At 43.6% G+C, this 24,220-nt stretch overlaps 1 protein-coding gene across 3 annotated transcripts in view; it reads right to left on the reverse strand.

Annotated features, from left to right (window-relative positions):
• tlk2 (tousled-like kinase 2) overlaps nt 1-24,220 on the reverse strand; it is a 174,372-nt gene that overhangs the window by 126,881 nt on the left and 23,271 nt on the right. For all 3 annotated transcript variants that reach the window (XM_078223694.1, XM_078223695.1, XM_078223696.1), the window contains one exon: nt 10,091-10,173. In XM_078223694.1, coding sequence (XP_078079820.1) covers nt 10,091-10,173 — 83 coding nt within the window. The remainder of the gene's footprint in view (nt 1-10,090; nt 10,174-24,220) is intronic.

Here is a 24,220-nt window from a genome sequence, read left to right on the forward strand (position 1 = left end):
CAAAGGCATGGTCAGTGACTGCATTCCATGCCAAGAAATGAAGTCCTCTCCTCCACCTATCCCTTTGCATCCGTGGGCTTAGCCTGGCCACCCATGACAGAGACTTCATGTGGACTTTGTCAGACCACTTCTCGGACATACGTTCTCGATTGTGGTGGGTGCCCACACAAAATGGCTTCATGGTATTCCCATATGGTCGACCACTTCAACTAAGACCACTGATGTCCTCCGGAATGTGTTCACTACTTTTGGATTGCCAACTGGAGCAGATTGTGTCTGACGATAACACACAATTCACATCATCTGAATTTTAAACCCTTCTGAAAAACAATGAGATCAAGCAGATTCTCATCTCGCCTTACCACCCATCCTCAAATGGTGAAGCAGAGCTCTTTGTCCAGTCAAAATGGCCATACTGAATGGGTGAACTTTTCTGATGATGTACCATAACATTCCCACTTTCAACAAAAGGCATACCTCCTGCTGAGCTGACGTTTGGAAAACGACTGCGTAACAGGATAGATTCGCTGTGTCCGGATTTGAAAGGAAAGATTGGTTCAAAGCAACTGGAGTAGAAAAGGTCACATGACACAAGTAAACCAGCTCGTGAGGTTAATCTGGATCAGTCTGTTTGGGTCAGAAATTACTGAGGAACACCAAAGTGGCTCCTGGGAAGAACCGTTCAGCGTCGAGGACTATTGCCCTGTAATGTTGAACCTTCCTGTGCAATGTGGAAGAGACACACTGCCCAGATTAGAGAAATCAAATCCAAAGAACCAAATTTCCAGGGATCTTCGGTAACGGTGCAAGATTTTTCAGAAACATCTGCTCCAGTTGGTGAAACCCGACTTGACTCAACTCTCAAACCTGTAGCTACAACTGTTGAACCTGAACAGAAACAAGTAGAACAGAAGCCTCCACTTCCAAGCAAGCCAACTGAGATACCTGAGCCAACACTTCTCTCTAGACTAAAGCAAATTTGCAAACCACTTGATTGACTTGTCCCTGGTTAAAGGGGGAAAGAGATGTGATGTTTGTGTCTAAAGTTTGTGCTTTTGTAGAAGAACGTTTGAGTTAAGAAGAAGCACTTCATAAAAAAAATGCCAGCAATTCTAAATGGATTCCCCTTTGGAGGGAAGAGAATAAAAGAGACTTCTGGTGTTATGTGAGAAGCTCAGTCCAGAAGCAAGTGTGTGTGTGTGTGTCTGTGCCTATTTTTAATTGTTTAGAAGTGACAAAAACACTCCCTTGTACATTTTTCCACCTGAACAATGTTTTTTTTAAAAAGAAACTCTAATCTTAAAGGCATCCTCTATCAAGATAGTTTATTTTGCAACGACCATGAAACGGCCTGGATACAAGGATTTCAAACCTAAACAAAAAAATTCTTGAAATGACCCATTTACAACCTTGGTCCGTGGTAAAGAAGGAAGCACTGCTCTCCAAAGAGTTGGACAGACCCGAAGGAGCTGACTGCTGTGGGCACTCCAGCAACAATGTAGGTATTCCAGCTGTTGGCCTGAAGCTTCCTATTAGTTCAGTTCATCGATGCACTTGATAGCTCATGTCCATCTCCTGTCATCCAAGAAAGATATCTGCCAGTGCAAAGCTGGTATATAACACTGAGCTTAGTAACAGTTAGGATGTTGAAGGTTTTGGTGTGCGAGAGGTAATGGTGAATGAATTTTAAGAACAAAGATAGAAATAATTAGAATGTGGGTGTGAACTGTAATTTTAAACCTGTGCAAATGTCTTAAAGAATGAAACATGGTCACCACATTCAATGATAATTACACAAGAAAGAACTGAGTGACAGACCTGCCATTAATAGTCCAGCTTTTATTGATCTTCTGATGGGCATTGTATGCAAAAATATTACATTCAAAATGGATTAGATTAACCAGAAAGAAAGAGAAAAGATTCTCCACAGCTTCCTTCTTTGTAAGGTTAGTAGGCTGTTGTCCAAAGCCACAACACACCCAGGTTATTAAAGAATGCCATGGTGACATTGTCAAGACATTACATATTACAACACACACGAACTAACTCCAAAATTCACATAATTATTGAAATTCAAGCGTCATGAACATCAAGGCGATACTGCAGAACTGCAGCTTGGAGACGAAGTGCAGTAAAGATACACTCGGCCTGATATATAGAAGGATCTTGGTCAGTGAGTCAAGGGAAAATTCAACGCTACATTATATTCAGTGTTTGCTCCCAGTCAACAGCATCAATTTTTATAGAGAAACCGGTGCTCGAGTGCGACTTCTATTCACTGCCACATAAAAATGTCAAGCAAAAATCAAACCTCCACCAGGTTTCAGTTGGTTATCATTCCATTATTATTTCAGTGCAGAATCTAGATTTTTTGAGCAATTATTGCGACAAATAAGAGAGAACATCCATGCCAGTCACTGGGACTGCTAGATGGCAGAACCAGCTGTTAAGTCCTGCACGGCACGGATTATATCCCAGGTGTTCTGCACATTGCTGCTGCTACTCACACACACGCGTGCACGTACACACGCAAAATTCTTAGACAGGAATCCTCTACACCATCGCACTGGTGCTTTATTACCTATGCCTGCAGCCCTTATTGTCAAATTAAAGGCAGCTCTGTGGATTCAATCCCATCAAAAACTAGAGATCACTTCAACCCCATGTCATAAAAACCTAATAAATGACGGTTGACAAAGATGTTCATACCAGCAGTCCAAGTGGAATTGAAACCTGACAAGACAAAGTAGCAGAATGGCTTCAAGTAGAAGCAATGCAACCTGCACCCCCTTGTACTACAAACTGGCATCCATGGGGGCCTGGCAAAAGGGAAAAAACAGTGCACAAGCTGCTATTTAATAGTTACCAATAACTGTGTGCTGTCTGCATGGGTTGGGTGGTGGGAGGGGTGGGTGGGGGAAGAAAGGGATGTAATTCACTTTATAAAACCAGTGGCAGCATCAAGAGCTTCTCAAGGCCCACATGCTGTAGGTCAGGCAGCAGTAAACGCCAGATGCCAGCACCAACTACAGTACAACACTAAGTATTGCAAAGGAAAAAAAAATCTACTGTAAGCTTTCACCAAATTTAAAGTAGACTGGATAGAAATAATTTAGAGAATTCATCGAACAATCTTTCAGGTCAACCTGAATCTTGAAATTAGTTTCATTACCTTGGGTTAGGATCAACACCTTTCCTATGCTATTTATACTTCGCCCCATTTAAAAAAGCAGGTACAAGATTTATGCAACTGATGTGCCACACAGGAAATGAACTTTGAAACTAGCTTTTTAATATGATCACTAATTGGTGATTAACATTTGAAACTACTTAATTATGAAGAGCATATTTGATGGGCAAACTCACCTTTCATAAAATATTTTATTACTCAGTTAATTATCCAGTTGAAACAACAAACTGTGGTCCCAGACACCGGCTACACCCATCCAGGTCTTATGGTTGAGATGAACAGATCCTCGTGCCTCATCTTGTCACAATGCAACCGCACAAAGCCCTGGAAATACTAAGTTCCTAGATTTTATACAAATTGAAACTTAAAAGAAATGCTCAAGGTTTGGAAATCAAATAAGATACTCTTGCTCTCTCTTTTTTATCTTGTGCAAGCCACGCTCCACATCCTTCCCTTCCACCATTCAGTAAGATCATAGCTGATGTAGCTGATAGTGGCTTTCTAACCCGACAATTCCATATTCCCGGAATTCCCTTGGCAAACAAATATCTGATGTGGAGATGCCGGCGTTGGACTGGGGTAAACACAGTAAGAAGTTTAACAACACCAGGTTAAAGTCCAACAGGTTTATTTGGTAGCAAATAATTTATTTGCTACCAAATAAACCTGTTGGACTTTAACCTGGTGTTGTTAAACTTCTTACTAAACAAATATCTATCAGAGTCCTGAATATGCTCAATGAGTGAGCACCCACTGCCCTCTGGGGCAGAGAATTCCAAAGATTCAGAGTGAAGAAATCTCTCTCAATCTCAGTCATAGCTATGTCCCCTTATCCTGAGACAATGCTCCCTAGTTTTGGAATCCTCAACCAGATAAAAACAACCTTCCAGCACCTACCCTGTCAAGCTCTGCAAGAATTGTGATCACTTTTAATTCTTCTAAACTCCAGAGATTATAAGCACACTCTACTCGAGGGTATTTCTGGGGGGGGGGGGGGGGGGAGTGTGCTGCCCAATTCAACAGTTTCTTTCAGCATGTGATAAGCATGGAGCTGGGACATTGACTGCAGCTACAAAGGTTCTACTAAAGGGCACATTCTTCACTATTTACAAACAAGATGCTCTCCTTGATCAAAGTTCTGTCCTTGACCTTTGAAAACAAACAGCCGGGGAGAACTGGGACTATAATCTGGCTTATATTTAGATTTGTGCTGTGCGGTGGAAATCTTGAATCAGCTAGAAATGAGTGACCAATGTTCAGGTGGTCAGAGTAAACAGCAAACCTGATGGTGTGCCTCACAATACACAACTTCAAAGATGAAAGACATTTCTTTACCCTACCCTATGAATTTTGAAGGGAGTACAAAGAACAAAGAAAATTACAGCACAGGAACAGGTCCTTTGGCCCTCCAAGCCTGCACCAACCATGCTGCATGACTGAATTAAAACCTCCTACCCTTCCGGGGACCGTATCCCTCTATTCCCATCCTATTCATATATTTGTCAAGATGCCCCTTAAAAGTCACTATCGTAACTACATCCACTACCACCCCGGCAGCAAATTCCAGGCACCCACCACCCTCTGTAACAAAACTTGCCTCGTTTAAACCTTGCCCCTCGCACCTTAAACCTATGCCCCCTTAATTGACTCTTCCACCCTGGGAAAAAGCTTCTGACGATCCACTCTGTCCATGCCTCTCATAATTTTGTAGACTTCTATCAGGTAGCCCCTCAACCTCTGGAGTTCCAATGAGAACAAACCATGTTTCTCCAACCTCTCCTCATAGCTAATGCCCTCCATTCCAGGCAACATCCCGGTAAATCTATTCTGTACCCTCTCCAAAGCATCCTTCTGGTAGTGTGACAACCAGAATTGAACACTATATTCCAAGTGTGGCCTAACTAAGGTTCTATAAAGCTGCAACATGACTTGCCAATTTTTAAACTCAATGCCCCAGCCGATGAAGACAAACATGCCATATACCTTCTCGACTACCTTTTCCACCTGCATTGCCACTTTCAGTGACCTGTGTATCTATACACCCAGATCCCTCTGCCTATCAATACTCTTAAGGGTTCTGCCATTTTCTGTATATTTTTCTATCCGCCTTGGAGAATGTTTACCCAAAAATCACGAGGTTGAATGCCCGTGACTGCTGAAGTGTTCCCTCTGATCTTCAGGTAAGCATTCTCCAAGGCGGCCTTCATGACACACGACAGTGCAGAGTCGCTGAGCAGAAACTGATAGCCAAGTTCCGCACACATAAGGACGGCCTCAACCGGGATCTTGGGTTCATGTCACACTATCTGTAACCCCCACAGCTTGCCTGGACTTGCAGAATCTCACTGGCTGTTCTGTCTGGAGACAATACACATCTCTTTAACCTGTGCTTAATGCTCTCTCCACTCACATTGTTTGTACCTTTAAGACTTGATTATCTGTAAAGACTGCATTCCAATCATTATTCGGTAAATTGAGTTTGTGTCTCTGTGCCCTGTTTGTGAGCATTTCTCCACTCCACCTGACGAAGGGGCAGCGCTCCGAAAGCTAGTGGCATTTGCTACCAAATAAACCTGTTGGACTTTAACCTGGTGTTGTTAAACTTCTTACTGTGTGTACCTCCCCTGTAGCCAGTGAGGATACAAAGATTTCTCTCAAGGCCCTAGCAATTTCCTCCCTTGACTCTCTCTGTATTCTGGGGTATATCTCATCAGGCCCTAGGGACTTGTCTACCTCAATGTTTCTCAAGAACCCCAATACCTCCTCCTTTTTGATCTCAACATGACTCAAATTATCTACCTTCCCCAGACTCATCATCGACCAAGTCCATCTCTTTGGTGAATACTAATGCAACCTACTCATTTAATACCCCGTCTATTGCCTCTGACTCCACGCATAGATTCCCTCCCCTGTCCTTAAGTGGGCCAGCCCTCTCCCTGGCCACTCTCTTGCTCTTTATATATGTATAAATGGCATTGGGATTTTCCTTAATCCTGCTGGCCAATGACTTTTCGTGACCCCTTTTAGCCCTGCTGACTCCTTGCTTAAGTTTCTTTCTACTTTCCTTGTATTCCACACTTGCTTCATGTGCTCCCAGCCTCCTAGACTTCACAAATGCTTCCTTTATCTCTTTGACTAGGCTCACAATATCTCTCGTTATCCAAGGTTCCTGAAACTTGCCATACTTATCCTTCCTCCTTACAGGAATGTGCCAGTCCTGAATTCCTAACAACCTACACTTGAAAGCCTCCCACATGCCAGATGTTGATTTGCCCTCAAACATCTGCCCCCAATCTACATTCTTCAGTACCTGCCTAATATTGTTGTAATTAGCTTTCCCCCAGTTTAGCACCTTCACTTGAGGACTACACTTACCTTTATTCATTAGTACCTTAAAGCTTACTGAATTGTAGCCACTGCTTCCCTACTGAAAAGTCGACCACCTGGCCGGACTCATTCCCCAATACCAGGTCCAATATGGCCCCTTCCTTAGTTGGACTATCTCCACACTATTTCAAGAAGCTCTCCTGGATGCTCCTTACAAACTCTGCCCCATTCATGCCCCTAGCACTAAGTGAGTCCCAGTCAATATAGGGGAAGTTAAAATCTCCCACCGCAACAACCCTATTACTTTTACACCATGCCAAAATCTGCCTACATATCTGATCCTCTATCTCCCGCTGGCAGTTGGGTGGCCTACAGTAAACCCCCAACATTGTGACTACACCCTTCCTATTCCTGAGCTACCCATATTGCCTCGCTGTATGAGCCCTCCAAGGTGTCCTCTCAAAGTAAAACCGTGATGTTCTCTTTAACCAGTAGTGCAACTCCTCCACCCCTTTTACATCCTCCTCTATCCCGCTTGAAACATCTGTATCCTGGAATGTTAAGCTGCCAATCCTGTCTTTCTCTTAACCAAGTCTCTGTCATGGCAACAATATCATAGTTCCAAGTACTAATCCAAACTGTAAGTTACCTGTTACACTTGAAACAAATGCACTTCACTCAGCTAAGGACTCAGCAATAATCAAAGCAAAGAATTTTTATGAGTAATTTCCATTATTACAATCTTGTTGCACTGGATTCTGCCACTGGAGGCTCTTAATGGATTGTGCAAAGACTCTCAGTAATGGCTAAAACTGTAGTGCAATCTGTGGGTTGGTGATTGGCTCAGCCATTGGAATCCTCCTTCTTGAAAGCCCTTCTCCTTCTGCTCCATCTCTCCATCCCACAAACTCTCTTCAAATGTTACCTCTGCCAACCGCATATAATTGATCTGCAAATCTTTGCTTGGTGTGGAAATCCATTTGCTGTCACACCCATCGATAAATCTGTAAAGTGCCTTGGGACATTTTGTTATACCTTCAATTGGTTCAATTGTCTCTGAAGCATAAGGTTATATGTTCAACTCCCACTCCAGAGATGTGAGTACACAATGCAAACCAATACTGACAGTGCACCACGCCTTCTGTACCGTACCATGTGACACACCATCTTTCAGATGAGATGGTAAATAAATCAGTTCCCACCTTTCCCAGAACTCCATATTTGAATCCCTCCAATTAGATTTCCAATGTCATTGTAGCGAAACAACTTTCATAAGTCCAAAATGACATCCTACATGATTGTGACAATGATCCTTCCTCATCCTTCTCGATCTGCCCACTGCCTTTGACCACACCATCTTCCTCTTACACCCCTGAACTGCTGTTCAGCTGCGTGGAACTGCTCGCAGCTACTTCCATTCTTTTCTAATCACAGCAAAGGTATTACTTGCAATGACTTCTCTTCCTGCTCTGCATCATGACCTCCAGTGTCAGCCAGGGTCTATCCTTGGCCCCTTCCTATTTTTCATCTCGGTAAAAAGGTAAAGGAAAAGTCACAATAGTCCCAGGTGACCATAAGCTCCCTCTCCTTTGAGGGGGAGATCTGACGGATTGGACCTGAGGATCACCACACCTCAGGCGAGGGGCAAGGTTGAGAAGGCAGGGCCTTCATGAATAACCTTAGCCATTACAAATTGAACCCATGCTGTTGGTATTGCTCTGCATCACGAACCAGATGTCCAATCAACTGAGCTAACTGACTCCCTGTCTATTCTCCTGGAAATGCTGCTCCTCAGCAACATCTAAAAAGCACAAGAGCTAGTTTTTACACACAGGATGATACCCAACTTTACATCACCATCGCCTCTCTCAACCCTTCCACTCTTATTATCAGACTGCTTGTCTCATATCCAGAACTGGATGAACATAAATTTCCTTCAATTATATGTTGGGAAGATTGAAGCCACTGTTTTTGGCCCTTGCTGCAAACTTCAAGCCCTAGCTATCAACTCCACCCCTCTCCCTTTGCAACAGACTGCGATTAAGCCCATTTGATCACAACCTTGGGGTCACATTTGATCCCGAGATGAGCTTCGACCTCACATTTGTGCCATTACTAAGACCGCCTATTTCCATCTCTGTAACAGCAACAGACTCTCCTCCAGTCTCAGTTCATCTGGGGCTAAAAGCCCCATTCATGCCTTTGTTACCTCTAGATTCAACTAATCCAAAAGATCCTACTTGAGGCCAGTCAAAACTCTGCTGCATATACCGTCGCTCATTCCCCCATCACCTGTGCTTACTGACATACATTAGTTACCAATCAAGAAATGTCTTGATTTTAAAATTCTCATCCTAATTTTCAAATCCCTCCATGGCTTTGCATTTCCCATCTCTCCAATCTCCTCCCACGCCACAACTCTGAGACACCTGCACTCCTCTATTTCTGGCCTCTTTTGCATTCCCTGTTACAATTGTGCCTTCAGCTGCCTCGGGCCCAAACTCTAGAATTCCCTCCCAGTAGCTCTCTGCCTCTGGACCTTGCTGTCCTTCTTTAAGACACGCCGCCCCACCAATCTCCAATCTACATCACTGACCAAACTTTTGAGCATCCGATCCAATATATCCTTACATGGTCTGGTGCTATATTTTGTTTTATTTCACTCATTTGAAGCAACTTGGGATTGTCATTACACTAAAGACACAATACAAAGTTTGGTAGTTGCTGTTAAATGAAGATCTCATCAACCCTTTGAGAAATCTATCAGATGAACAAAAAAAGAACATGTGACACTATTTCAAAGCGCAGCAGGAAATTCTCTCCAGTGCTGGAAAAGATTTATCCCTCCACCAACATCACTCAAACATTCTCTGGTCATGTGTCTCTTGGATTTTTTTGGGAGACCTGACCATGCCAAATTGGCTCCTGGGTTTCCTCAAATTACAACAGTGACCACACTCCAGAAACAATTAGTTTGCTGTGGGAGGTCTTGAAGTTGTGAAAGACACAATATAAATACAATAAATGCAAGTTTTATTCTTCTCTTTTATGTTTAAAAGATTTCATTGCCTACTACTCTTAACAGCTGATGCCATTGTCTCTTCTTAACATCCACTCACAGCAGGGATTGCTGGAAAACAAGCAGGAACATGAACCTGACCAATCTTCCCTTACTGACCCAGGGGTACGGAGGTTAATTGGGGCTCCATGACTAACAAGTCAACTGAGCTCAGTTAATTCGGAACAGTTCAACGATCAAATATAGAAGTTCCCCCTGCCTGTGTGGGCAAGATATTCAAATTTGATTCATAAGGCGAACCAGGGCACTGGAATTTTGAACTCTGCTGTTACTGACTGTAGCATCGAGGAATCCAACAATCACTCCATGCATTTTAATTAGCCAAAAAGAAAATATTTGTATGTTACAAAACAAGCTAAGTCAGTGCTGTGTACCAACAATATGAGGTAACTGTTCAGAAATTTAGAGCCCGTTTGTCACAACAGGCTGTGTGTTTTTCTTTGAAGATGAATATAGTGTTATTAACGTCTCATCCTGGCTATCAAACCTCTCACCTTGGTAACACCCATTCCAGTGAACCTTGCTTCCAGCAGCTCCTGTCGCCGTGGGTCCAGACTGTGCAATTCTTCCATCATTTCTAGTGAAAAAGAAAGCGTATAAAAATTCAGATAACTCGTCTTCACTCTGGTATAAAACTCAACTGTGCCAGAAAAGTCTAACTAAAGGCAAAACATCATCATGCTTAGACCTGTGTCTGCCCAGACAAGAAATTTCGACCCTCTCGTCATACTGGAGAGGAACTAGGTGATATAAAAGTAAGGAACAAGCATTGGAGTAAAAACTTCATACAAGTCCTCACCACCCATTTACAAAATCTAATTTCCTGCTGTTGGCTTCCCCATTATAAATTTCTATGCTCATTTTTTGTAACGTAATGTAAATTGCCCATGTAAACTTGTCACACTCTTCACACTAATTCTGGGGCACTAATATCTCACTTTTGCATCTCCTAGTTGCTCAGTCAACACTGAAGAAACTCTAATGCTCTGATTAACCATTTCCTTGCTTCCAAATGTTTCTCAAGTTTTGCAAATTAGCTATAAACAGTATTTTACAAAATAGGATCAAAACTCATGACTAGAATGGGAAATGAATTATATCTGTCCACACTGATTCAATTAGGTCCCTCCATCCAATGACCACACATAACTTTGATTGCCCATGTGCAATATCACAGGGGTTTTATTTTTCTTTTCTTTGTCCTGTGACCTCCATCTTCACTAAAGGAAAAGAGCAGAGTAAAAAGACTGGCTTGAAACAACACAGTCTTGAAACACCAGGGCAGGGGCACTGAAGTGGCTGGACTAATGGACAACTGGCTCAACATCACACTGACCCAAGAGTACCAGGCCATCGCCAATGATGGATTCTCACATCATCCAACCAGAACTGCAGCGCTGTCCTATCGTTCAAATCAGAGATTTACCAATAAATGTTTGGTGTTGTTTCTGCATTGGCTCCCGATTCCAGGAAATGAAGTAGTTCGTGCATAGACAGGATGTTCAAACAATAATTAGCTGACACAAGCCAGCACAGAAGCATTAATTACCATAAATCTGATGTCACCGTCTGCACCAGTCACTAAGCTGGAAGCTGATGGATCTGATTATTGAAGGGCAATAGAGAGCACTGCCTACTTAAAATCAGGAGAACAGTATACCAGAGAAGGAGATGAGCATTCTCAATCCTCAAGTCTGTGCCAGCTCTTTCAAAGAGTTATTTATTTTCTTTATTTATTATCACAAGTAGGCTTACATTAATACTGCAATGAAGCTACTGTGAAAATCCCCTAGTCCCCACACTCCGGTACCTGTTCAGGTACATTGAGGGAGAATGGTGCTGAGAGGAAACCGGAGCACCCGGAAGAAACCCACGCAGACATGGGGAGAATGTGCAAACTCCACACAGACATTAACCCAAGCTGGGAATCGAACCCGGGTCTCTGGCGCTGTGAAGCAGCAGTGCTAACCACTGTGCCGCCCAGTTACTTCCACTGCCCCAGCTCTTGCCCCCATTCCTGCAATTTCTTTCTCCATCAAATATTTAGCCAATTCCCTTCTGAATCTGTACCCCGTCAATCAATGCATTCCAAATCCCAATCACTTATTGTGTAAAAATGTTGTTTTCCCTTCATTCTTTTGCCAATCATCTCAATTATCTTCCTTCACACAATTTTAAAAAATGAAAATATACCTGCAGGTTCTAGGTGCACCTCACAACTAAGATCTGCATTAAAGGACAAAAATCCTGCTTCAGGCAGGGCTAAATTATGAAGGCAAAAATGCTTTAAAGCAGATCATCATCTGCCAGAACAAAGATTTACCTATCGTGTGAACTGCCTCACACTTTGAATTTAAATAAGGTCAACATCTAAACCAGGAAAATGATCCTGATCCTGAAATATATCACTGTTCCTTTGTTGTCACTGGGTCAAAATCCTGGAACACTACCTCACACTCGACTTATGTCATATTCTTAGAACTCTCTCACTGACAGCACCATGGATATACCTTCACCAAAGGGACTGCAGTATCCAAGATTGCTGCTCAGCACCACCTGCTCAGGAGCAATTAAGGATGGGCAATATATGATGGGCTTGCTGGTGACACTCACATCCCATGAATAAAACACCTAACTGAGAGCGGCACATCACAACAGCCATGAAATAAGTGATTACACATTGTTGAAGGTGTTGTCTTTTGGATTTGAACCAACCCCCAATTTGAGAACCCATCTGCCCTTTCAGATGGGTTTACAAAGCTCCAAAGGACTACCTGAACCCTAGTTCTCCTGGTACCTTGGTCAACATTTATCCCTCACTAAAAACAGATTATATCATTCATTGTATGGCTGAGCACAAATGGTTTACAGACTTACTTGAAAATTAATTGATTTTCTATGAAGCATTTAGAGATTTTCTAAAGTCTAAAAGATACAAGTTTAATTTCTTTCCATCTAACAAATGCAATGCTGCTTCTATGTATCTCGGTTCTTTAGAAGGCAAATCCCGAGAGAAAGGTCAGCTCCAAGTGAAAGAACACCATCCATCATTTCACAGTGGAGGAGAAACCCCAAAACACATTTGCACAAAATGGCTGATGATATTGAAATTTCTATGCACAAACACAAGTTCTCAAGCAGTAAATGATCAAGGGGCTTCCTCCTAAATGTCGGCCATTCCCTGAATTTAATTAAACTATGAATGGGAAAAAGAATCAAATTTTACCATGTAGGTTTATCACACCGTTTGCGTTCCATCACCTTTTCTGTTCCTATGCAGTTTCTCATCAGTATGTCTGACTGGCCGACACTTAATCGCCTATTTCATTCTCCTGTGCTGCTGTACCTCTTCTCTTCCAAGCACCACAGAAAATATCACTGGATTCAGGTTTAGATCCTGCTTTCCCCTGCCTCCCCGTTTTAATCATCCAGACACATTTAGAGATTTGAGCAAAGAGGCAGGAAAGAAAACCCGTGAGAAAGCTAATCAAGCATGTGTTCATTGATGCCATATCCAGATTGCTTAAAAGAGACCATACAGCAATCTGGGAGACACAAACAGGTGATTAGCGCTAATGAGAAATAGCAAGTGGAACTCAAGGGAAGCGAAAAAAGACCGAGTACAGAATTAAGTGAACAGGATTACATAACTTGAGGAATTCTGGTAGCACCTGTCCACAGTAAGAGTTTTAACAACACCAGGCAACGCCAGCATCTCCACATCAGCACCTGTCCACCCAGTAGAGCTACCCTCTGAACCTGAAGAGTTGTTTGGGGTTATGTGACCAATACTGATGATAGCACTGCAGCTAGCATATACAGTTCATTGGGTAACAGTAGTAGCCAATCTTTGAGGTGGAGACTGTGGAGCATCAAGTTTGTAAACAGTTTGGTTCAGACCAAGACAATGGTAGAATAGATTGTGATTTATATCCAAAATTTAATTTTGGGTAATGGAGTGGACATGGTTGGGATAGGTGTCATCAGTTGGATGCTGATCCCGTGCTTTTGCAATTCATTCATGAAACGTGGGCTTCGTTATTAAAGGCCAAAGTTTATTGTCCATGCCAAGGAGCCCCAAGGTGGCAATGGTGGGCCTTTTTCTGAACCTCTGCAGTATTTTGATGCAAGTGAGTAGCTTACTCACCCACTTCTGGCGGCAACCACAATGATGGAGCACTGGAATCACTTATGGACCAGACCAGATAAGAATGATAGGTTTCCTCCTCTTTAAAAAAAGGACATTAATGAACCAGTTAGATTTGGACAGCTTACGGTCTCACTTGTTAAAACCAATTTTTGTTTTTTATTCCAGATTTTAATTGAAATTCAAGTTCATGGTGGTATTTGACCCATTTTGAGAGTTAATAGTTGAATAGCATAACCACTACATTACCATGTAGAAGAAAAAGCGGTAAGTGTGTGTGGGTGGGTTGGGGGGTATAACCGAAGGATAAATTCTTCAGTGACTTGTGGGATAAATGTTGCAGGGTGACCAGGGGAAGAAATCATTGCTGGACGAATTCTGGATGCAATCAGATAGGCAAGGACAGAATTGATCAAAGGAAGCGCTGCACAGTGGCTAGCACTGCTGCCTCACAAAGCCAGGGACCCGGGTTCAATTCCTGCCTTGGGTCTGTGTGGAGCTTGCATGCTGACCCCATATGTTTCCTCTAGGTGCCCCGGTTTCCCCCGACAGTCCCAAGGTGAGCAGGTTAGGTTGATTTGCCATGCTAAATTGCCCCTTAGTGTCAGGGGGATTAGCAAGGTAAATACGTGGGGTACAGGGAGGGGGCCTGGAAGGGATTGTTGTTGGTGCAGGCTCTGCCCGGTAGGGATTCTATGATTCCAAGTCCCACTGAAGTAAGCAACAGGAGATTCACTTTGGGGGAGCATCTTTTAACCACGTTAAAAGCTACAAAGATGTTGACAAGCGTGAATGTCCTATGGTTACAGTCACAGATTAGCTTTTAGGATTTTGCTTAGGACCATTTTACATACAACCATACAAAATATGAGCTGAAGTAGGCCATTTAGCCCCTTGAGCCTGCCCTGCCTTTCAATCAGATCATGGCTGATCTGTTTGTGTTTTGAATTTCACATTATCACCGATCCCTAATTACTTTTGATTCTGTTGCCCAACAGAAATCTATCTATCTTAAAAATATTCATTTACCCTGCTCCCACTGCCTTCTGAGGCAGAGAGTTCTAAAGTCTCATAACCCTCAAGAGAAAAAAGTTCTTATCTCTGTTCGATTAAACAGTATCCCCTAGTGCTGGACTCACCCATAAAACATCATTTCCATGTCTACCTTTTCAGTTAAAGTCCAACAGGTTTATTTTGTAGCAAATGCCATTAGCTTTCGGAGCGCTGCTCCTTCGTCAGATGGAGTGGATATCTGCTCTCAAACAGGGCATACAGAGACACAAAATCAAGTTACAGAATACTGATTAGAATACAAATCTCTGCAGCCAACCAGGTCTTAAAGATACAGACAATGTGAGTGGAGAGAGCATTAAGCACAGGTTAAAGAGATGTGTATTGTCTCCAGACAGGACAGCCAGTGAGATTCTGCAAGTCCAGGAGGCAAGCTGTGGGGGTTACTGATAGTGTGACATAAATCCAAGATCCCGGTTTAGGCCGTCCTCATGTGTGCGGAACTTGGCTATCAGTTTCTGCTCAGCGACTCTGCGCTGTCGTGTGTCGTGAAGGCCGCCTTGGAGAACGCTTACCTGAACATCCGAGGCTGAATGCCCGTGACTGCTGAAGTGCTCTCCCACAAGAAGGGAACAGTCTTGCCTGGTGATTGTCGAACGGTGTTCAATTCATCCGTTGTCATAGCGTCTGCATGGTTTCCCCAATGTACTATGCCTCGGGATATCCTTTCCTGCAGTGTATCAGGTAGACAACGTTGGCCGAGTTGCAAGAATATTTACCGTGTACCTGGTGGATGGTGTTCTCACATGAGATGATGGCATCTGTGTCGATGATCCAGCACGTCTTGCAGAGGTTGCTGTGGCAGGGTTGTGTGGTGTCGTGGTCACTGTTCTCCTGAAGGCTGGGTAGTTTGCTGCGGGCAATGGTCTGTTTGAGGTTGTGCGGTTGTTTGAAGGCAAGAAGTGGGGGTGTGGGGATGGCCTTGGCGAGATGTTCGTCTTCATCAATGACATGTTGAAGGCTCCGGAGGAGATGCTGTAGCTTCTCCGCTCCGGGGAAGTACTGGACGACAATATGCCAACATCTTCATGCACAGGTTCGAACAAGACTTCTTCACCGCACAGGACCGTCAACCAATGCTATACACTAGATACATCGATGACATTTTCTTCCTTTGGACTCGTGGTGAACAATCACTGAAACAACTATATGATGGCATCAACAAGTTCCATCCCACCATCAGACTCACCATGGACTACTCTCCAGAATCGGTTGCATTCTTGGACACACGCATCTCCATTAAGGACGGTCACCTCAGCACCTCACTGTACTGCAAGCCCACGGATAACCTCACGATGCTCCACTTCTCCAGCTTCCACCCTAAACACGTTAAAGAAGCAACCCCTATGGACAAGCCCTCCATATACACAGGATCTGCTCGGATGAAGAGGATCGCAACAGACACCTCGAGATGCTGAAAGACGCCCTCATAAGAACAGGATATGGCGCTCGACTCATCGATCGACAGTTCTGACGCGCCACAGCGAAAAACTGCACCGACCTCCTCAGAAGACAAACACGGGACACGGTGGACAGAGTACCCTTCGTCGTCCAGTACGTCCCCGAAGCGGTGAAGCTACGGCATCTCCTCCGGAGCCTTCAACATGTCATTGATGAGGACGAACATCTCGCCAAGGCCATCCCAACACCCCTACTTCTTGCCTTCAAACAATCGCACAACCTCAAACAGACCATTGTCCGCAGCAAACTACCCAGCCTTCAGGAGAACAGTGACCATAACACCACACAACCCTGCCACAACAACCTCTGCAAGACGTGCCGGATCATCGACACGGATGCCATCATCTCACGTGAGAACACCATCTACCAGGTACACAGTACATACTCTTGCAACTCGGCCAACGTTGTCTATCTGATACGCTGCAGGAAAGGATGTCCCGTGGCATGGTACATTGGGGAAACCATGCATACGCTACAACAACGGATGAATGAACACCGCTCGACAATCACCAGGCAAGGCTGTTCTCTTCCTGTGGGGGAGCACTTCAGCAGTCACGGGCATTCAGCTTCTGATCTTCGGGTAAGAGTTCTCCAAGGTGGCCTTCACGACACACGACAGTGCAGAGTCGCTGAGCAGAAACTGATAGCCAAGTTCCGCACACATGAGGATGGCCTAAACCGGGATCTTGGGTTTATGTCACAATACCAGTAACCCCCACAGCTTGCCTCCTGGACTTGCAGAATCTCACTGGCTGTCCTGTCTGGAGACAATACACATCTCTTTAACCTGTGCTTAATGCTCCCTCCACTCACATTGTCTGTATCTTTAAGACCTGGTTGGCTGCAGAGATTTGCATTCTAATCAGTATTCTGTAACTTGATTTTGTGTCTCTGTATGCCCTGTTTGAGAGCAGATATCCACTCCATCTGACGAAGGAGCAACTTTCCGAAAGCTAATGGCATTTGCTACCAAATAAACCTGTTGGACTTTAACCTGGTGTTGTTAAAACTCTTACTGTGTTCACCCCAGTCCAACACCGGCATCTCCACATTATGACTACCTTTTCAGTACCATTCAGGATCTTTTATATTTCAATCAAGTCACCCCTCACCCTTCTAAACTCCAGTGGAAACAAGCCCAGCCTCTCCAACCTATCCTCATAAGACAACGCACTCATTCCAGATATCATTCTAGTAAATCTCCTCTGAACTGCCGCTAACGCCTTTACAACCTTCCTTAAATAAGGAGAGCAAAACTGCACAAAATATCTGAGGTGCAGTCTCACTAATCCCCTGTATAAGTGAAGCATAATGTCCTTACTTTCATGTTTAATTCCTCTCACTTTGATGCCAAACGATGGACAAAACCCCAAAAACATCTGCTGGAAAATAGACCAAAAGAGCCGAGATAAATGAGATCTTTGTTAAAAATGGGTTGGTAGTTTGGAAATACAGAGGGATCGAAGATTCTTTTCAAATTAAAGCAAGTGATGACATTAGCTTGAAGAGAGGACACCTGTACCTGTACGGGGACAGTCATTTACAATGTCAACTAGCAAGCAAACCGGCAAGGAAAGCAATTGATCTGCAATTTAATTCAAATGGGAGTAGGAGGTGGGTCTGATAAATACAATGAACTCATTGGGTTGAGTTAGACATTGGGATTGGGCCTGAGGCAGGAAGCCCATGTTTGGTTTAATGGACAAGGCAAGTGTGGAAAAGCTGAATGGTGGCAGTGAGGGGCTTCTAGAAGATGGTCAGTATTGAAGAAAATGTCACCTGTATTTTCCAGGGAGATCCTAGTAGTCGGTGGCTTTGGCAGGAGAGTGAAGCCTGGGGAGTTTGATAATGGTGTACAAGATCTAGTGATGGATCACTAAACCAGCTTGCCAGATGAATTCAAGTCTGCATTCAGACATTGGAGTAAAGACTGAGGCCATACAAGGGAAAATGAGCAAGATGGGACATAGTAAAAAGGTGTTTGATAGAATCTACAGCACAAAACATAGGTCAGCCAGCCAGTGGTCCAAGCCTGTGTTTAATACACTCCACACCTCCTATCCCTCCCTGCTCCTATATTTCTCATCAAAACACAAAGCCTCCCCATAAATGTGTCAACGCTTTCTGCTTCAATCTCTCCATCTAACAGAGTTCCACTTTCTCGCTAGTCTCTCTAACTACATTTTTCGGTAGTGGTTACCTTGTGTGTATGGCCCCTTGTTCTGAGCTTGCATTTGGAAAGAGCTTCTTGAACTGAAACCACACATAATCTAGGGGGAATTTCCTTAGAATGGTGAAAATTGGGGCAGCACAGTGGCACAGTGATTAGCACTGCTGCCTCAATGCCAGGGACCTGAGTTCGATTCGAGCCTTGGGTGACTGTGTGGAGTTTGCACGTTCTCCCCACGTCCTCCAGATGCTCCGGTTTCCGCTCATAGTCCAAAGATGTGCGGGTTAGATTGATTTGGCCATGTGAAATTGCCCCTTAGTGTCAGGGGGATTGGCAGGATAGATACGTGGGGTTACGGGAATAGGGCCTGGATGGGATTGTGGTCAGTGCTCAATGGGCTGAATGGCCTCCTTCTGCACTGTAGGGATTCTATGAATACGGAACTTTGCAGATTGGAATACACTATTAATTTTAGACTCCAGGCCAGACAGGCTTTTAAAAGACACAAACAAATTTGTTTGTAACTACAGCAAGTGATGCATAAGCGACCAGTGTTAGATACAACATTTTCTATACAATCTGGTCTCTGGTGCATGCCCTTTACCAATGCAAAACAATCTTGCAAGGAAAAGCTAGTCATTAATCTGGAATCTAAAACTTACAAGTCATTACAATTCCCCTCTGAATAACTTCTGGATATTATAAGCAGCTACAATTACTTGGGTTTGTCTAATTAGACCACTTTCCTCACAGGAATCGCCCGAACAGTGGTCTTTAAAAGAACAGTTTAGGTTAAGTAGTTAATGGTCACATCTGTGCTCCAGGCAGCAAATGAGCAATGCCACTGGAGATCCACTCGCATAATCAAAATCATCCTCAGTGACAGCAAACCAATGATAGCAAAAGGAAGGAACTACAACCCTCTGTAACAGCTCTGCATGCTCCCAGCTCACTTACTTCTGGATCGCTTCCCCACAGTCTTATTTGTTTGGTATGTCACCAAAACATGACAATCCCTCCCATTTATTTTGTTATTCACTTTTTTACTGTCCCCAGCCATCAATATACAATGGCGGAACATGCTGTAAATTCGCTTCATGTTGCTATGACTATACCTATATCCCGAATCCAAATGCCTAAGTTCTATGATAATTCCTCTATCAGAAAATGAATATGGTACCAAGTTAAATTCCCCATCCACTAAAATCGACCGCCCAAGTTTGCCAAATGAAAAGTTAACACTTCAAAGCTCTCAATTCTCTCCCTTCCTCCTCTCCTTAAAGTGATCATTCACCCTCGGCTAATCTGCAACAAATCCCATCACAGGTGACAGCATAACCTTTACTCTGCCTCATCAGAGTTCACAGCTCTTGGGGAAAGTGCTCTCTAATTAAGTGGAAAATGTCTCCCCTCTTCACTGATCCAATAGACCAGAACCAACAGGAACACTCCCACAACAGAGATGATCAGTTCATTCAAGTACAGAACAGAGATTGTGTGCAACCTTGGCCTGCTCTTGGCAATTTGATCAGAAGGGCATTGTGAAAACACCACAGTTAAATTCACAGTAAATCTCTAGAAAAGGATTTGCTCGACACCTCCAACTTCTGGTGAGACTTGGCTTCAAAATCATATTTGCACTAAAACAAACACTGGGGAGGCAGGGTGGCACAGTGGTTAGCACTGCTGCTTCACAGCGCCAGGGACCCGGGTTCGATTCCTGGCTTGGGTCACTGTCTGTGTGGAGTTTGCACGTTCTCCCCGTGTCTGCATGGGTTTCCTCCGGGTGTTCCGGTTTCCTCACACATTCTGAAAGACGTGTTGGTTAGGTACATTGACTCGAACAGGCACCGGAGTGTCGCGACTAGGGGAATTTCACAGTAACTTCATTGCAGTGTTAATGTAAGCCTTACTTGTGATTAATAAATAAACTGAGTGACAGCAAAAAGCCCTGTACATATTAAGGAAGACTGATTACAAGTTGAAATTGCTGGACTCAACTTTGGCTTTCATAAGACAACGCAGTTATTGATTACCACCCAATTACTTTCTGAAGTTATTAAGTCAATAACCTCCCCATGACATTTCCCTGTTAACAGCCAGAACGATAGCTAGACTCCCAAAATGATTAAATTGTTTTATAGAATCACAGAACCTCTACAGTGCAGGAGGCCCCCACTCGGCCCATCGAGCCTGCACCAACAACAATCCCACCCAGGCCCTATCCCCATAACCCCATGTATTTACCCTGCTAATCCCCCTGACACTAAGCGGCAAATGATGCGGGAGAATGTGCAAACTCCACACAGACAGTGACCCACCAAGGCTGGAATCAAATCGAAGTCCCAGGCACTGTAAGATTTGAAGGCGATGACTCTGAAGCACAAAACATTCCACAAGAGAAAAGGAGGATGAAATTCTCACTGGACATCACAAAGTGCGCATCTCTGCTTTCCCTTCCCCCAAAATTCAGAGGAGCATTAGTAGACATCTCCAGATATTTACCACAGAGATACTCTCTAATCCATGTGTTTATATTACACAAAGGAATTTTGAATTGGTTACTACTGATTTATATCTCAGCACATTCCTTTAATTCCTGTCGTGGAGTTGCTTTTAGTATATTAGAACAGCATTTTACATACTAAATCAGTGGATTTAAACAGCACCTTATCAAGCCATCACATCATCCAAAAGCCCTTGGGAATGCGAACTACATTCACAGTACAAGAACATTTGATATTTTTATTATTGTGCAGCTGCTGCCTTTATCTTGAAACTATTATAGTCATTTTGATCTCAGTATAATAGACTAATTGAGAAGAAGTGTAAAATGAGGAGGGGGCTCCAAGGCTGATTATTAATTTGCTTATCTCGCTCAACAATATAGATCACGTCAGATGTGCTGTCCAGGAATAAAGTTGGACTCTCAATGCTCTATGTAGCTTGGTTTGTAAATGTACTGCCCAGGAATTTCCGGGGGCGAAAAAAATCTCAAATGGAAAAGCATTTATGATACAATCAAAAGGTTATGTATTTCTCCCTTAGATAGTGACCAACTCGAATTAGGAAATCTGTGCAGAGTGAACTGCAAAAAGGCCACTCATCATTTTTGCATTGATGAATTTGAACAAATTTTTTTACAGTAGAGCCTTACAAAAGAGACTATTATCAACTCCAAAGAACAACAAAAAGGAATAACGTTTGAGGTCAGGCTGTGTGGATTAAGTTTGCATTCCCTCAAGCACAGAAGTTGAAGGGGTGATCCAAATGACGTACTTAGGATTGAAGGATTTAATAGGATAGATGGAGAGGAGCTCTTTCTTCTAGGTCAAGCTCTAGGTTTACCAGGCAGCAATGGTCTCCATGCTTTGGAGACTTGCACAATCTACAGCGGCCACTTTAAAGTACCTAATGAGCTACCACCACCAGTGCCTTCGCAAGATCCACCAAATCCACTGGCAAGGAGGGCAGTCCAACAGCAGCACTCCCAAGCTAACCTGCCCAGCAGAGATGCTGACCACTCAAAACCAGCAGAGTGGGTCATCTCGCTTGTACACCTGACATCAGATGCCTGGAGTAACAGTTCATCATGGAACACAATAGTGATAGGAAACATCCAGAACAGCGTAAATGCTCAAAGCATCTCTGAAAGAGGCCAAATTCACTCACCAACTCATGGGAGACCCTGGCAAGTGATCAACCAAAATGGAGAAGGCTCATCTGGGGAGGCACTAAACACTGAGACTCTTCATCAGGGAAGTGCAGAGGCACAGATGTGGCATTGGAAGGAGCGCACAAAACTTCCCATCCCAAATAACCCATCGACACGGTCGTTCAAGCACCATTTGCCCTGCATGCAGCAGAGGCTGCAGATTACGCAGCGGACTCATCAGCCATCTCAGAGCCCACTGAATTGGGGTGGAAGCAGGTCATCCTCAATCCTGAGGACTGTCCATGAAGCATTGATTTCTTTGAGTGCAAAAATCCAGATCAAGAGAACATAAAATTAGAGCTAGGCCATTCGGGGTGGTAATTAGCAAGCACTTTTTCAGAAAAAAGTTGAAAACTGGAACATCTCTCCACAACCAAATAAAAAGCTGGCGGGGGTCAATTAAAATTTAAAATTGGAGATTGATAGGTTTTTGTTAGACAAAGATATTGATCTTTTGCCTCACACTGAAATTTAGACTTTGATATTGTTTCTGCCTGGTCTGGTACCAGGGACCTTTGGCATGTTAGACAAGCATGATAACCACTACACCACAGAAGCACTCCAAAAGCTCCCCAACGCTTCTCTTAAACAGATCAGATTTAAAGCCAAATGGACTGAGGCACCACTGAGATTCGAACTCAAGATCCCGTTTATTAGACAGGCGCTTTAAGCAACTAAGACAAGGCACTGACGAAACACACCTGGACTGCCAGCGCAACTTCTGCACAACTTCTAAGCTCCCCGTCAGGGAATTGAACCCCAGTGTCCTGCGTGACACGTAGGGATATGAACCACTATTCTAATGAGGAACTCCAACATGAAACTTAGGCATTCGGTTCCATGGACTTGGATTTCAACCAACAACGCTGACTCAGAGCGAGAGTGCTACCCACTGAGCCACAACTCACACTAAAGTCAATACATAGAACCAACAAACTGCGATGGCCAGAAATCAAACCCAGGTCAACCGCTTGGAAGGCAGCTATGTTCACCACTCGTCTTATAGAACCTAGGAGGTGATTGGAGATAAGCTAGAAATCAGCCATGATCTATTTGAATGGCAAAACAAGCTCTCGGGGTTGAACGGCCGCCGTACATACAGATTTAAAACACCTGGGCTTTTAGAGACAGTTTAACATAGGACAGCACAAACACGGTGGCACAGTGGTTAGCACTGCTGCCTCACAGCTCCAGGGACCTGGGTTCAATTCCCAGCTTGGGTCACTGTCTGTGTGGAGTTTGCACGTTCTCCCAGCGTCTGCACGGGTTTCCTCCAGGTGCTCCGGTTTCTCCTCTCAGTCCAAAGATGTACTGGTTAGGTGGATCGGCCATGCTAAATTGCCCAGTATCAGGGGTACTAGCTATGATACATGCATGGAGTTATGGGGATAGAGCCTGGGTGGGATTGCGGTGGGTGCAGACTCGATGGGCCGAATGGCCTCTTTCTGCACTGTAGGATTCTATGATCACAGTCTGAATTCTATAAATTCAGCTAATCCATGAAGGAATGGCTGTGTCGAGCAATGAAAACTACACACAGAAAATCTATTGTATTCTCAGCTGATAAATGGGAACGAACGGTGTTAAGATGGAGTGGAGCATGATGCTCAGTTTGGTCAAAGACACATGGTATAGCTTTGTTAATTCAACCTCATAATCAACATGATCAATGGGTGTGGCTGCATTTCAGAAAAATTGCATTGGATTTATTTAATGGAGCAATATTGACCAGTATGACCAGTAACAGGACAGATTTTTTTTATTGCGTTGCAAGAAAGGCAGAGGTAGAAAACTAGTCCTTAATTTGAAACAACAAACTCACGAGCACAATGAAGCAGTTTCTTCTCCTCTTGTCCAATAGTGAAGGTGCAAGAGCTCTTTGTAAATGAATACCATGGGGATGTTGACCCTTATTTAAAAAGCAAGTAAGTCAAATTCCTTCCCAACAAGAATCCAGTTGCAAGTCAAACCTTTCCTAATCACTACTGTTCAAGATCTATGGTATTGCATGTAAAATTGGAATCTGATAATAAAGCTTTGCAATCATCATTTCTGCTAAC

The sequence above is a fragment of the Mustelus asterias genome, chromosome 11 (assembly GCF_964213995.1).
Source record: "Mustelus asterias chromosome 11, sMusAst1.hap1.1, whole genome shotgun sequence".
Lineage (NCBI taxonomy): Eukaryota > Metazoa > Chordata > Chondrichthyes > Carcharhiniformes > Triakidae > Mustelus > Mustelus asterias.